The sequence below is a fragment of the Entelurus aequoreus genome, linkage group LG20 (genome assembly GCF_033978785.1).
Source record: "Entelurus aequoreus isolate RoL-2023_Sb linkage group LG20, RoL_Eaeq_v1.1, whole genome shotgun sequence".
In the NCBI taxonomy this organism is placed as follows: Eukaryota; Metazoa; Chordata; class Actinopteri; order Syngnathiformes; family Syngnathidae; genus Entelurus; species Entelurus aequoreus.
Window position 1 is genome coordinate 18139187 of NC_084750.1, and position 15000 is coordinate 18154186.

General features: G+C 43.4%; 1 protein-coding gene across 3 annotated transcripts in view; it reads right to left on the reverse strand.

The window, feature by feature from the left end:
- Positions 1–15000, reverse strand: part of si:ch211-195b13.1 (STKc_SGK domain-containing protein) — a 49255-nt gene that overhangs the window by 1048 nt on the left and 33207 nt on the right. For all 3 annotated transcript variants that reach the window (XM_062029558.1, XM_062029557.1, XM_062029559.1), the window contains 10 exons: positions 6778–6818; positions 6637–6694; positions 6478–6561; positions 6255–6386; positions 4942–5054; positions 4695–4818; positions 4522–4617; positions 4294–4449; positions 4123–4212; positions 1–1172 (listed from right to left, as the gene is read on the reverse strand). The exon at positions 1–1172 is cut by the window's left edge and continues 1048 nt beyond it. In XM_062029558.1, coding sequence (XP_061885542.1) covers positions 1008–1172; positions 4123–4212; positions 4294–4449; positions 4522–4617; positions 4695–4818; positions 4942–5054; positions 6255–6386; positions 6478–6561; positions 6637–6694; positions 6778–6818 — 1059 coding nt within the window. In that variant the 3' untranslated portion in view covers positions 1–1007. The remainder of the gene's footprint in view (positions 1173–4122; positions 4213–4293; positions 4450–4521; positions 4618–4694; positions 4819–4941; positions 5055–6254; positions 6387–6477; positions 6562–6636; positions 6695–6777; positions 6819–15000) is intronic.

Here is a 15000-nt window from a genome sequence, read left to right on the forward strand (position 1 = left end):
TTTTGTGTTTTTTTTTTCCATAAAAATGGCATACAACTTAAATCTTTAAAAGCGTTATATTGACAGATAGACCTAATGTTGATCTAGAGATTTAAACCTTGAATAATAATAATAATAATACTAAATAATGACACATTTGTAATATTTTTTTTGACCAAAACCTTTTGGGGTCCCCCGGATCAAGTCTGAGTGGAGGCCTAAATGTATATTTTTTATACATATATTGTATTGGCTTTTAAAATAAAAAATATGAAAATGGCCCCCGCTTGCTTTGATTTTTCAGTGGAAAAAGTTTGGACACCCCTGACCTAGTTGTTCTTAGTCAAGTTAATGAAGCACTTGTATAAAGAGAGATTCTCTACAGGAGGGAACAACCGGTGATGGAAAGCAGATATGTACTGTACATACAGTAAAAGATGGGTCAGGCCTCATTGGACAGGCACAAAACAGTCACAATTCTCTACATAATCCATAAATACATGTAACATATTTAGTTGGTTGGAGTGTTCACTATAAATCATTGTAATTGTGATGGATATTCAGTGTTTAGACATGTTATTGCTGCTTCAATCGTCAGTCCAGAATAAATTAGATTAGAAAAGGAGTAAATATAGTTATGATGAATATACTTTTATATACAGTCGGAGGCTTTAATTATATGCTGCAAACAGGTAAACAGTGATGTGTTGATGAAATGATATTTGTAACCTTTGTACATTTTAAATTTGGTCCAAAGCAACGATATAAATTATGAGTCATGTTTCCTTGAAAGAGCTTTGACATGCGTTATGAACTCTCTCTCGCAGGTGCCGTCCGAGTTGCTCAGGCACTTCTCTCCGTGTCACGTCGTAGCCGCGAGGCCCGGTTACCCGTGGGTGACCCTCCGGTGCATCCGTACGCGGCACACTTATGCAACGCGGGGGGTCGAGTGGACCCGCCGATCAACCGGCGTGTGGAAATAAGACTCCTCCGTCCGGGGGTAGTTTTCCGGGGGAGTTCTCGGTAATTCACATGAAGGAATGGTCTTCCGGAGGCCCGTAGGAAAAGCCCGGGAACGCCCCTGCCGCTTCTTTGACGCTGCCGGTCACCGTCAGGGTGTCGGTGCACAGGGAGGACGACACGGGCAGGTGGGTGAACTCCGTGTCGAAGTGGCGTAGGTCTGTGGGGCCGCTCTGCAAAAATAAAGCAGTTGCGAACTCTCATTAGTATTTGTTAGGGTAGCTTCAAGCACACCTGTGAAGTAAAAACTATTTCAGGTGACTACCTCTTGAAGCTCATGGAGAGAATGCCAAGAGTGTGCGAAAAAGTAATCAAAGCAAAAGGGTGGCTATTTTGAAGAAACTAGAATATAAAACGGTCATGACGCGGGGTTCGCAGCGAGATTTGTTCTCCCGGGATGCAATCGGACTATATCGGACAAGGCTTGAAGGTAGGAACATTTTTAATTGTTCGCTATCAATAGGTACAAACAAAAGGGCGCACAAGGCGAAGGCCCAACTTAGTGTACGATACAAAAACTAACACATAGGCAGAAACTATGGACATGAAACAAAACTTACTTGGCAGAGCATGAATCTATGGCATGAACAGAGCAAATACAGAGTGATGTCGCCAGGACGACTAACTGGCTTAAATAATAGTCTCTGATTAAAGCAGGTGCGTGATTTGAACACACGAGGCAGGGGAAACGAATAAGTCGTCATGGAAACTAAAACAAACAAGGGTGCACAAAAACAGGAACTAAAAGAGTCCAAAAACTAACAAAAAATAACAAAACATAATCCAGACCACAGACCATGACAAAAACAAATTTTCAGTTATTTCACCTTTTTTTGTTAAGTACATAACTCCACATGTGTTCATTCATAGTTTTGATGTGACAATCTACAATGTAAATAGTCATGAAAATAAAGAAAACACATTGAATGAGGAGAAGATGTGTCCACACTTTTGGCCTGTACTGTATTTAGGTGTTAAAAAAAGCAGAGTAATACTGCCATCTACTGTATGGAGTTGGAACGGGACACTTGTTTATATTTTTGAGCGAGGGTCAGCACACCAAATCTTTTTGTGACAATCCGAATTTAATTGTGGCACACATCCAATTGACGGAACTAGATTTGAGATAAATGCTTTAAAATGTAATATCGGAAATTATCGGTATCGGTTTCAACCCCCCGATTTTCCCAGGAGACTCCCGAAAATCTCCCGGGGCAACCATTCTCCCGAATTTCTCCCGATTTCCACCCGGACAACATTATTGAGGGCGTGCCTTAAAGGCACTGCCTTTATCGTCCTCTACAACCTGTCGTCACGTCCGCTTTTCCTCCTTACTAACAGCGTGCCGGCCAGGTCACATAATATATGTGGCTTTGACACACATATAAGTGAATGCCACGCATACTTGGTCAACAGCCATACAGGTCACACTGAGGGCGGCCGTATAAACAACTTTAACACTGTTACAAATATGCGCCACACTGCGAACCCACACCAAACAAGAATGACAAACACATTTCGGGAGAACATCCGCACCGTAACACAACAGAACAAATACCCAGAACCCCTGGCAGCACTAACTCTTCCGGGACGCTACAATATACACCCCCCGCTACACCCTACCCCGCCCAGGTTGTTCTCTTATTTTGGAAAACCTTGTTTTGGATTGATTGATTGAAACTTGTATTAGTAGATTGCACAGTACAGTACATATTCCGTACAATTTACCACTAAATGGTAACACCCCAATACGTTTTTCAACTTGTTTAAGTCGGGGTCCACGTTAATCAATTCATGGTAACGTTACATTGTTTAATGCAGGGGTCACAAACCTTTTTGAAACCAAGAGCTACTTCTTGGGTACTGATTAATACGAAGGGCTACCAGTTTGATACACACTTAAATAAATTGCCAGAAATTTACCTTTAACTCTATGTTATTATTGATAATTAATGATATTGACACTTAATTGAACGGTTTAAAAGAGGAAAAAACACGAAAAAAATGAAAATAAAATTTTGAAACATAGTTTATCTTCAATTTCGACTCTTTAAAATTCAAAATTCAACCGAAAAAAAGAAGAGAAAAACTAGCTAATTCGAATCTTTTTGAAAAAATTAAAAAAATAATTTATGGAACATCATTAGTAATTTTTCCTGATTAAGATTAATTTTATAATGTTGATGACATGTTTTAAATAGGTTAATGTCCAATCTACATTTTGTTAGAATATATAACAAATTGGACAGAGCTATATTTCTAACAAAGACAAATCATTATTTCTTCTAGATTTTACAGAACAAACATTTTAAAAGACATTCAAAAGACTTTGAAATAAGATTTAAATTTGATTCTACAGATTTTCTAGATTTGCCAGAATAATTTTTTTGAATTTTAATCATAATAAGTTTGAAGAAATATTTCACAAATATTCTTCGTCGAAAAAAAAAAAGCTAAAATGAAGAATTAAATTAAAATTTATTTATTATTCTTTACAATAAACGTTTTTTTTTTTACTTGAACATTGATTTAAATGGTCAGGAAAGAAGAGGAAGGAATTTAAAAGGTAAAAAGGTATATGTGTTTAAAAATCCTAAAATCATTTTTAAGGTTGTATTTTTCCTCTAAAATTGTCTTTCTGAAAGTTATAAGAAGCAAAGTAAAAAAAAAAAAGAATTTATTTAAACAAGTGAAGACCAAGTCTTTAAATATTTTCTTGGATTTTCAAATTCTATTTGAGTTTTGTCTCTCTTAGAATTAAAACTGTCGGGCAAAGCGAGACCAGCTTGCTAGTAAATAAATAAAATTTAAAAAATAGAGGCAGCTCACTGGTAAGTGCTGCTATTTGAGCTATTTTTAGAACAGGCCAGCGGGCTACTCATCTGGTCCTTACGGGCTACCTGGTGCCCGCGGGCACCGCGTTGGTGACCCCTGGTTTAATGCATCCAGTGGGGAATCACAACAAAATTAGGCATAATAATGTGTTAATTCCACGACTGTATATATCGGTATCGGTTGATATCGGAATCAGTAATTAAGAGTTGGACAATATCGGAATATCGGAAAAAAAGCCATTATCGGCCATCTCTAGATGGAACCCTTGAATGTCGTAGCGGAACCTACCACTGAGGGGATGAAGGGCGGCGTGATCTTCTTGGCCATCAGGTCATCCCAGTTAATTGGCGAGAAAAAGGAATGGTACTTCAGTTCGAGCTGGGGAGAGAAAAAAAACAAAAACGGATATTTGTGTTATTATTGGTTCTGCAAGAGGCCGGTCTCACTTTGTGCACTTACAAAGTCATCCTTCACCCCCAGCCTCTTGGTGCGGTCCTTCTGCAGGAGCCCCTCCAGCATCTCCCTGCCCGCATTGGACACGTTGGGTTTGTGCACGGGAGCCTTATGCAGGATGTTGTTGTACATCTCAGCTGTGTTGCGGCTGTAGAACGGAGGCTGCGCCATGCGAAAGAAACCAAATGAGTGCACGGACAGGCAAGAGAATCCACATAAACGGGTGGTACTCACAAGTCCGTAGAGCATCTCGTAGAGCACCGACCCCAGGCACCACCAGTCAACTGTGCGGTCATAGGCTTGCTTCTGGAGCACCTCAGGAGCCAAATACTAGGAAAACAAACCCAAATGTTAGTCAAAGCGCGTGCACTGGTCAGTAAAACGTTTCCAGTGTTTCGAATCTGTACCTCGGGCGTCCCGCAGAACGTGGTCGTTGTGCCGTTATCTTCGAGTCCCTCTTTGCAGAGACCGAAGTCAGTCAGGACTATGTGGCCTTGGGAGTCTAACAGGATGTTCTCAGGCTTCAGGTCCCTGGGAAGAAGGCAAAAAAAAAGAAAAGATGAACAATGAAAAAAAAGATGAACAAAAAAAAAAGAAGAACCCAGCTGTTATACAGTGAGTGTCCACTAGGGGGCGCTGTAGGGTTGCCGTTACCTGTAGACAATATGCAGGGAGTGGAGGTAGCCAAGTGCACTTGCAATTTCTGCAGAGTAGAATCTGGCTCGGGGCTCCAAGAAGATCCTTTCTCTTTGAAGATGGTAGAAGAGCTAAAAATATACATTATATATATATATTATACTATAAAAATATATAGAAAATTAAAAAATCTATATGTATATATATCTATATGTATATATAGTCGAGGTTTCCGTGGTTTATTTGTTATACAGTGCTCAATACCGGGGTAGAGCGGAATATACGTTAGGTCAGGAAAAAACACGGAGGCTATTTCATCCCTACAAGCCAGACGAGAAGGGAAACCTTCGAAACAGGCTTGTAGGGATGAAATAGCCTCCGTTTTTCCTGTATAACAAATAAACCACAGAAACCTCGACTATATATACACATATATACATATATATATATATATATATATATATATATATATATATATATATATATATATATATATATATATATATATATATATATATATATATATATATATATATATATATATATATATATATATATATATATATATATATATTGTGGAGGGGGGCGTGGCCTGCGGGCCTGCCGCGGAACGGGGTGTTGCCAGGACCGGCCTCGAAGACAGCGACAGGCCCAGGTGGGCCCTGTTATCTAATCACCTGTCGCCTTTATTAGCAGCAGCCGTGATGAGACGAGGCTGCTGAGCGGACGCAGCAGACAAAGACACTTTGCTGAAAAAGCAAAAGCCTCCGCACCTTTTAATGAGAATAAAACAGTGTCATACCCTGAAATTCCTGGCTCTCCTGGCAGTGTGTGGTGGTCCGAAGAACCCACGAGAGGGCAACCTCTACTTTTGCAAATGTAGATGTTGCCCTCTAGTGGGTTGCCTCTACATTTGCAAATGGGTTAGGGGTTAGGGTCAGGGTATAACACTGGTTTATTTTCATAAAAAGGTGCAGGGGCTTTTGCTTTTCAGCAAAGTGTCTTTGTCTGCTGCGTCCGCTCAGCAGCACCTCCAACCCCGACTAACTCGTCTCATCACGGCTGCTGCTAATAAAGGCGACAGGTGATTTGATAACAAGGCCCACCTGGGCCATCTACGCACCTGTCGCTGTCTTCGAGGCCGGTCCTGGCAACACCGCGTTCTGCGGCAGGCCGGCAGGCCACGCCACCCTCCACATATATACCGTATATACATATACATTTTTAAATTTTTTCAAAAATTGTTTTTTTTAAAATAAAATGATAAATACCAACAAAAAAACGATAGATTTTCATCTGCAATAGTCAGTGGCGAGCCTTTTTAAACGTACCTCTCCGCCGTTAACGTAGTCGAGTACAAAGTAAAGTTTGTCAGTAGTCTGGAAGGAGTAGTGCAGCCCCACTAGGAAAGGATGTTTGATGTTTTTCATCAGCACACTGCGTTCAGCCATGATATGCTTTTGCTGGAAGGAAGGGTAGGAAGGAGTTTTATCAGTGGTTACCATGATGTCTTTTAATACTGCACCCAATTCTGTCCGTGTATAAAAAGCACACCTCTTTCTTCTTAAGGATAATTTTCTTCTGTAGCACTTTGACGGCGTAATATGTCGTGGACTCCTTGTGTCGTGCGAGCAGAACCTGAAGCAAAAAGGACGTTAGCATCGGCAACCGAAGAAAACAGGTGACAAGAGGTCACAGGAAAAAAATACGCACCTTTCCGAAGCTGCCTTTGCCTATGATCTTGAGGTAGTCGAAGTCACACGGTTTGATCCTGTAGAAGCACAATAATTAGGATTTGGCAGAATTTCGTTTTTTTTTTTGTTAGCGTTCAAAAAGTATGTGCAGGGTACTTACTGAGTGTCCTCAGCTAGGGAAATTTGCGAAGTTAGGAACATCTGAAAGACAAGAATAAGGAAAGCTATGAGTAAACTGCAATATACGTATGTGATCATATAAACATTAAGCCTCCACCAAGCATCAAGATCTGCGTGAGAGTCGGCGTCCACTGCGGTGGACATTTGCGTTTTGCATTTTTCCCGAAATGTGTAACTCTGACGAAAGAAATAGACCAAAGACAAGACTATTTACATTGTAAATTGTCACTGAAGGCATCAAAACTATGAATGAACACATGTGGAGTTATGTACTTAACAAAAAAAAGGTGAAATAACTGAAAACTTGTTTTATAATCTAGTTTCTTCAGAATAGCCACCCTTTGCTCTGATTGCTGCCTTGCACACTCTTGGCATTCTCTCCATGAGCTTCAAGCACACCTGTGAAGTGAACACCATTTCAGGTGACTACCTCTTGAAGCTCATGGAGAGAATGCCAAGAGTGTGCAAAGCAGTAATCAGAGCAAAGGGTGGCTATTTTGAAGAAACTAGAATATAAAACATGTTTTCAGTTATTTCACCTTTTTTTTGTGAAGTACATAACTCCACATGTGTTCATTCATAGTTTTGATGTGACAATCTACAATGTAAATAGTCATGACAATAAAGAAACCATTGAATGAGAAGGTGTGTCCAAACTTTTGGCCTGCACTGTATGTATTTATATATATATTTTGTATTTTTTATTTTTTTACTTTCAACGGCAAAATCTACTGTAAAAAAACCGAACTGATAGCGTTTTCCCATTACCAGTAATAAACTGTAAAAACTACGATTTTACCGTTAAAAAAAAAAAATTGATGTAAAATGGAAAAAAATTGAATTTATACTGTAAAAAAAAGTTGGACCCTTTTTCCATAATTCACAGTGGAAACAATAACCGTAGATTTTATTGTAAAAAAATAAAATAAAAATTAATGAATTAAAAAGGTAACTCAGTTTCCAGAATTTTAATGTAAAAAAACAGTGGTACTGTTTTTCCATTTACAGTAACATACTGTAAAACAACAATTTTATGGAAAAAAAAAATGGAAGCACAGTCGCCAGATTTATTCTGTAAAAAAAAAGTTGGACCGTTGTTTCCATTTACACTAATACACTGTGGAAACAATAACCGTAGATTTTATTGAAAAAATAAATGAATAAAAAGGTAACTCAGTTGCCAGAATTCTAATGTAAAAAAACAGTGGTACTGTTTTTCCATTTACAGTAACATACTGTAAAACAACGATTTTACGAAAAAAATAAAAAAAATGGAAGCACAGTCGCCAGATTTATTCTGTAAAAAAAAAGTTGGACCGTTTTTTCCATTTACACTAATACACTGTGGAAACAATAACCGTAGATTTTATTGTAAAAAAAAATTAAAAATTAATTAATTAAAAAGTTAACTCAGTTTCCAGAATTCTAATGTAAAAACAGTGGTACTGTTTTTCTATTTACAGTAACATACTGTAAAACAACGATTTTACGAAAAAAATTTAAAAAATGGAAGCACAGTCGCCAGATTTATTCTGTAAAAAAAAGTTGGACCGTTTTTTCCATTTACACTAATACACTGTGGAAACAATAACCGTACATTTTATTGTAAAAATAAATAAATAAAAAGGTAACTCAGTTGCCAGAATTCTAATGTAAAACAACAGTGGTACCGTATTTCCCATTTACAGTAAAACACTGTAAAAACAACTGTAGACTTTGTAGTAATAAAAACAAAAAACATGGCCGCTCAGTTGCCATAATTGTACCGTAAAAAAAACAGCAGTAAAACACTTTAAAAACAATAACTGTAGATTATACGGTTAAAAACAACAACCCTGAATTTTACTGTAAAAACAAACAAACAGTGGCCCATATTTCCGTTTACCTTAATACACTGTAAAAACAACAGTAGATTTTACGGTAAAAAACAAACAAACTGGCAGCTCAGTCGCCAGGATTATACTGTAAAAAAAACAGTGGTACTGTTTTTCCATTTACAGTAATGCTGTAAAAACCACCATACACTCTATGGTAAAATGTTGTCAAATTAGCTGGCAGTTGTTTTTTTTTACCACATACATAAAAAATACGTTATAATCAAATACAGTACAGGCCAAAAGTTTGGACACACTTTCTCATTTCAATGCGTTTTCTTTATTTTCATGACTATTTACATTGTAGATTGTCACATCAAAACTATGAATGAACACATGTGGAGTTATGTACTTAACAAAAAAAAGGTGAAATAACTGAAAACATGTTTTATATTCTAGTTTCTTCAAAATAGCCACCCTTTGCTCTGATTACTGCTTTGCGCACTCTTGGCATTTTCTCGATGGGCTTTAAGAGGTAGTCACCTGAAATGGTTTTCACTTCACAGGTGTCATAGTTTTGATGCCTTCAGTGACGAACTAATAGGTCAGGGGTCGGCAACCCGCGGCTCTAGAGCCGCATGCGGCTCTAGAGCCGCATGCGGCTCTTTAGCGCCGCCCTAGTGGCTATCTGGAGCTTTTTCATAAATGTATGAAAAATTGAAAAAGATGAGGGGAAAAATTTTTTTTGTTTGTTTTAATATGGTTTCTGTAGGAGGACAAACATGACACAAACCTCCCTAATTGTTATAAAGCACCCTGTTTATATTAAACATGCTTCACTGATTCGAGTATTTGGCGAGCACCGTTTTGTCCTACTAATTTTGGCGGTCCTTGAACTCACCGTAGTTTGTTTACATATGTATAACTTTCTCCGACTTTCTAGGACGTGTTTTATGCCACTTTTTTTTCTGTCTCATTATGTCCACCAAACTTTTAACGTTGTGCGTGAATACACAAAGGTGAGTTTTGTTGATGTTATTGACTTGTGTGGAGTGCTAATCAGACATATTTGGTCACTGCATGACTGCACCGTAAGGTGTATTATGAAACCGATCCAGTATGGCATCGCCATTGACTTCCAGGAAGAGGCTGGATGACAACCTCGAAAGAGTGGTGACTGTTATAGGCGAGTAAGGGTTGCACCCCTAACAGAATGGTATGTCCCAGCAGCTAGCAGGAAGTGTGTGTTGTGTTTACGTCCGGGCCATCAGTTGCAATAAAGACCACTGAATGAGTTACACACTATTGTCTCCTGTCCCAACTATATACAAGAACATGGCGTCAGAAGTGGCTAGACCCAAAGTTTGAGGGTTGTGTGTTGTCGTGCTGCACTGACGGCACACACGAAAAAAAAAAAAAAAAGAAAAAAAGAAGGAGCAGTGGAGGCGAAGACGGGAGATTTAGCCGTTAGCAACAAGCTAGGCTAACAGCGATAGCTTCACCATGGCTTCCAGCATACCACCACCGGAGGAAATGAAGCTGAGTGGCGATATCACAAGTAATTGGGACAATTTTAGAGCCGAATTTGAGGATTATATTCTGGCATCAGGACTAAAAGAAAAATCAAAGGAAGTGCAGGCAGCAACCCTGCGACGAGTGATGGGCGCTGAATGCCGCCACATATACAAGCATAACCTGGGACTCACGGCGGACCAGCAGAAGGACGTGGACGTCATCCTCGAGAGTCTCGGTGCGTATTTCAAGCCAGCCAGAAATGTAATATTCGAGAGATACGTTTTCGGCAACTGCAAGCAAGATGAAGGGGAGCCCATTGATGCGTTTGTAACGAGGCTGAGGGAAAAAGCTGCTTCCTGTGAGTATGGCCAACTCGGAGAGGAACTTATAAGAGACAGAGTGGTGTTGGGTGTCAGTGATGAGGGTGTGCGGCGTCGCATGCTCAGAGAGAAGGATCTCACGCTGACATCAGCCATCGAAATATGCAGAGCTGCTGAAATGACGGATATCAGGTTGAAGACGATGGCACAGGACAGGCCGCTGGAGGCAGTGCATGCGACAGATGGCCGGCGGCCGCGACCAACATCTAAGCAGGAACACTTTAGCAAGTTTCAGGATCAGGCACAGAGTGAGGGTGCTGCATGTAGATATTGTGGCAACATGCACAAGCGCGGACGTGAACTTTGCCCAGCATATGGGAAGAACTGCCGCAATTGCGGAACAGCAAATCATTTCGCTAAGGTGTGCCTGAAGGGGAGACAAGCCCGACAATTGAACATAGCAGAGGCTGAGGTCCAGGAGGATATGGTCAGGGACAGCACAGAGGCCCACATCTACACAACAGAGAGCATAGGTACAGTCCAGGGCGGTGGGAGGAAATGGTTTGCTAACATAAGAGTGAATGGTGGGTCTCAGAGGTGCCAGCTAGATTCAGGGGCGACCTGTAATGTGATGAGTATACAAGACAAGAGAAGACTGGCGCCTGGTGTGGAGTTAGGGCCGAGCCAGACCAGATTGGTACTGTATTCAGGCGAAACGATGCAATCCATAGGGATATTCAGGACAGAGTGTGTAGTGAGGGGCAAAACACACAAGCTTGAGTTCGAGATAGTGAGAAGCAAGCAGAGACCCCTGCTGTCGGGCGAAACCAGTGAGCGGCTAGGCCTAATGCGCTTCACCATCCCTCAGGAGCTGCTTATGGTGGGGCAGAGCAGGTCAGAGCCACTAACTAGGCAGCACCTTGTTATGACATATGATGATGTTTTTAACAGTCCAGTCGAATCCGTCCCAGGGGAGGTTCATTTTGAGCTAGACAAAGATATAGCCCCGGTGCAGGCTCCCCCACGCAATGTGCCAGTGGCACTCAGAGAGGCAGTCAAGGCTCAGCTAGATAAATATGAGCGAGATGGGCACCTAGCCTCAGTGTCAGAGCCAAGTGAGTGGATTAGCAACATGGTGATAGTCAGACAGCCAGTCAAGGTGAGGATCTGCATAGACCCCAAGTTTCTAAATCAAGCTCTGAAGAGGTCACATTACCTAATGCCGACCTTAGAGGATGTGCTATACAAGCTGCCTAAAGCGCGCATATTCACCCTTGTAGACGCACGTGATGCCTTTTTACAGTGTAGGCTAGATGAGGACAGTAGTTACATGACTACGTTCTGGACACCGTGGGGCAGGAAGCGCTGGTTAAAGCTACCGTTTGGTGTGTCAGTAGCGCCAGAGGTATACCAGCGGAAGCAGCATGAGCTGCTGGCAGGGCTTGCTGGTGTAGAGCCAATCGCAGATGACATACTGGTGGTAGGGTGTGGGGAGACAGATGAGGAGGCCATACAGGACCATGACACAAAACTGATAGCGCTCATGGAGAGGTGCAGAGAAGTTAAGCTAAGATTGAGTCTAAAGAAGCTGCAGTTCAGGCTTAGAGAGGTCAAGTTTCATGGGCATATTCTGTCAGCAGAGGGGCTCAAGGCAGACCCAGAAAAGATCAGGGCAGTCCAGGACATGCCACACCCCACCGACGCCAAAGCAGTCCAGCGGTTCATAGGGTTTGTCACCTATCTCGCAAAGTTCATGCCACGACTCTCCGACATCTGTGAGCCACTGCGGAGGCTGCTGGACAAAGACGTCCCGTGGCATTGGCTGCCTAAACACGAGGCTGCAGTCAAGGAGGTCAAGCGGCTGGTCACGGCAGCCCCGCTCCTGAGATACTACGACGTGACCAAGCCAGTCACCATCCAGAGTGATGCGAGCCAGAAGGGGCTTGGATGCTGTCTGATGCAGGAGGGCCAGCCAGTCGGGTTTGCATCACGGGCGCTAACTCAGACAGAACAGAACTATGCACAAATCGAAAAGGAGTGTCTGAGCATCGTGTTTGCGTGCCAGCGATTCCACTATTACCTGTATGGGCGTGGAGAGATCACAGCAGAAACGGACCACAAGCCACTCATCTCGATTTTCAACAAGCCTCTCCTCACGGCACCCAAGAGGCTCCAAAGCATGCTGCTCACACTTCAGAACTACACCCTCAAGGTAGTGTACAAGCCGGGCCCAGACATGCACATCAGTGACACGTTGAGCAGAGCCACGGCTCCACTACAGAGGACGGACACGAGCTACACAAAACACGCAGTTTGTAGCCTGCAGAGGGCGCAGGAGGACACTGAACAGATAAATCAGGCTGATTATCTGAATGTCACCAGACAGCGCCTGGCGCAGATAAGACAACACACGGAGATGGATGAAAACCTCCAGATGCTAAAGGCAGCAGTGCTCAGGGGATGGCCAGATCTCCGTGAGGATACTCCTCTGGCGATCAGGGAGTACTGGTCAATTCGTGACGAGATCAGCGCACAAGATGGAGTGCTCTTCAAAAGCCAGCGGGTCATAATTCCAAAGTCGTTACGCGCGGAGATGCTGAAACGCATCCACGCCAGCCACGTAGGAGGAGATGCCTGTTACAGACAGGCCAGAGACACGCTGTACTGGCCGAACATGCAAGGTGAAGTCAAGGACTATGTGAGTCAGTGTTCAGCATGTAACGAATATTCACATGACCAACAGCGAGAAACAATGATGTCACATGCACTCCCGACGCGGCCATGGCAGATTCTCAGCATGGATCTATTCAGGCAAGCAGGCAAGGATTTTCTGATCATCGTTGACCATTACTCAGACTTCTGGGAGATAGAGCTGCTCCCAGACTTGTCAGCAGAGACCACAGTCCTGAGGTGCAAGGCCCAATTCGCACGACACGGACAGCCTGACCGGGTCATTACAGACTGTGGTTCTCAGTTTGACTGCGGGACATTCAGGAGGTTTGCAAAAGAATGGGACTTTAGCCATGTAATGTCTTCACCCAGGCACCCAAAGTCTAATGGAAAGGCTGAGTCGGCAGTAAAGATAGTGAAGAATCTGTGCAAGAAAGCAGCCAGCGCAGGCAATGACCCATGGATAGCCATCTTACAGTGGAGAAACACGCCCACGGAGGGCATGCTCAGCAGCCCAGCACAAAGACTGATGTCTCGGAGGCTGAAAACTCCGCTCCCGGTCGCCGACACGCTCTTGGAGCCGAGCGTAGTCACTGGGGTCCCGGAGAAGCTGCGGGCGAAACACCAGACAGCCAAGTTCTGGTATGACAGGTCGGCCAGAGACTTGCCCGAGCTGTGTATCGGCCAAGACATCAGGATGAAGCCACTACCTGGCGACAGGACGGGCAGGTGGAGGAGGGGCGTGTGCCTGCAACAGGCGGGCCCCAGATCATACCTGGTGGATGTCGAGGGGACGTTCTATCGACGGAATCGGGTGGATCTGCGGCCAGCTGAGGGGGAGGCGATCGGACGCCACCCTGAGCAACAAAGCATGCAGCGCAGCGGCCCGCCTGAGGAGCAACACAGCGATCCGTCTGACAGCACGACGGGCAATATGGAGGACAGTGACACAAACGGGCAGGGGGCCAGGCCGCTCAGGCGGAGTGGTGTGCACCAGCCCGCGGGCAACGCCACGCCCGTGACGGAGCAGAGGACGGCCAGTGGCAGGCTGGTGAGAGTGCCGGTCAGGTTGGACTTATAGATATTATGGACTGGGGTTTGGGCCTGAGGCTGGACTATTGTTGTGTTGACACACGTTTGAAAAAAAAAAAAAAAAAAAAAAAAAAAAAATAGGGGGACGGAATCTGTAATGTGTTTTATTTTAGTAATGTGTTAATATGGGATACATATTCGGGTTGTTTATGTTCTTAGAAAGGTTCATCTAAGAAAGGGGAGATGTTATAGGCGAGTAAGGGTTGCACCCCTAACAGAATGGTATGTCCCAGCAGCTAGCAGGAAGTGTGTGTTGTGTTTACGTCCGGGCCATCAGTTGCAATAAAGACCACTGAATGAGTTACACACTATTGTCTCCTGTCCCAACTATATACAAGAACAGTGACAACTGGAGAGACAGTTGACAGCCCGGAAAGACGGCAACCGGGGCAGGGAGGGGTAGCATCCCAAGCTGCAGCTCCTGCAAGGGAGCACCCATATAACGCTGCAAAAAACCCTGAAGACACATAAGATCAAGATAGGCTGCCTGAGGAAACCCGTGGTGCAACGCACAGGGCCAGTACCTTGTACGGCCCTGATGAGACGGAGGAGGACCCAGGCCCGGACATTCCCCACAGTGCCTGGAACCTCCAAGCACCACCGGCGCAACCCCGGGGCAGACCGTCGGAGGGGGGACGCGTGGCGTGGAGCGCTACCTGGGCACAAATCGAGGGACTGATCACCCTCGGCTGGGTCGCCCGGGAGAGGGTGTTTGATTAAGACCCGAAACACCCTATGACCCCGGGAGAATCACTGATGATGTGTCCAGGTTGCACCGTAAGGTGTATTATG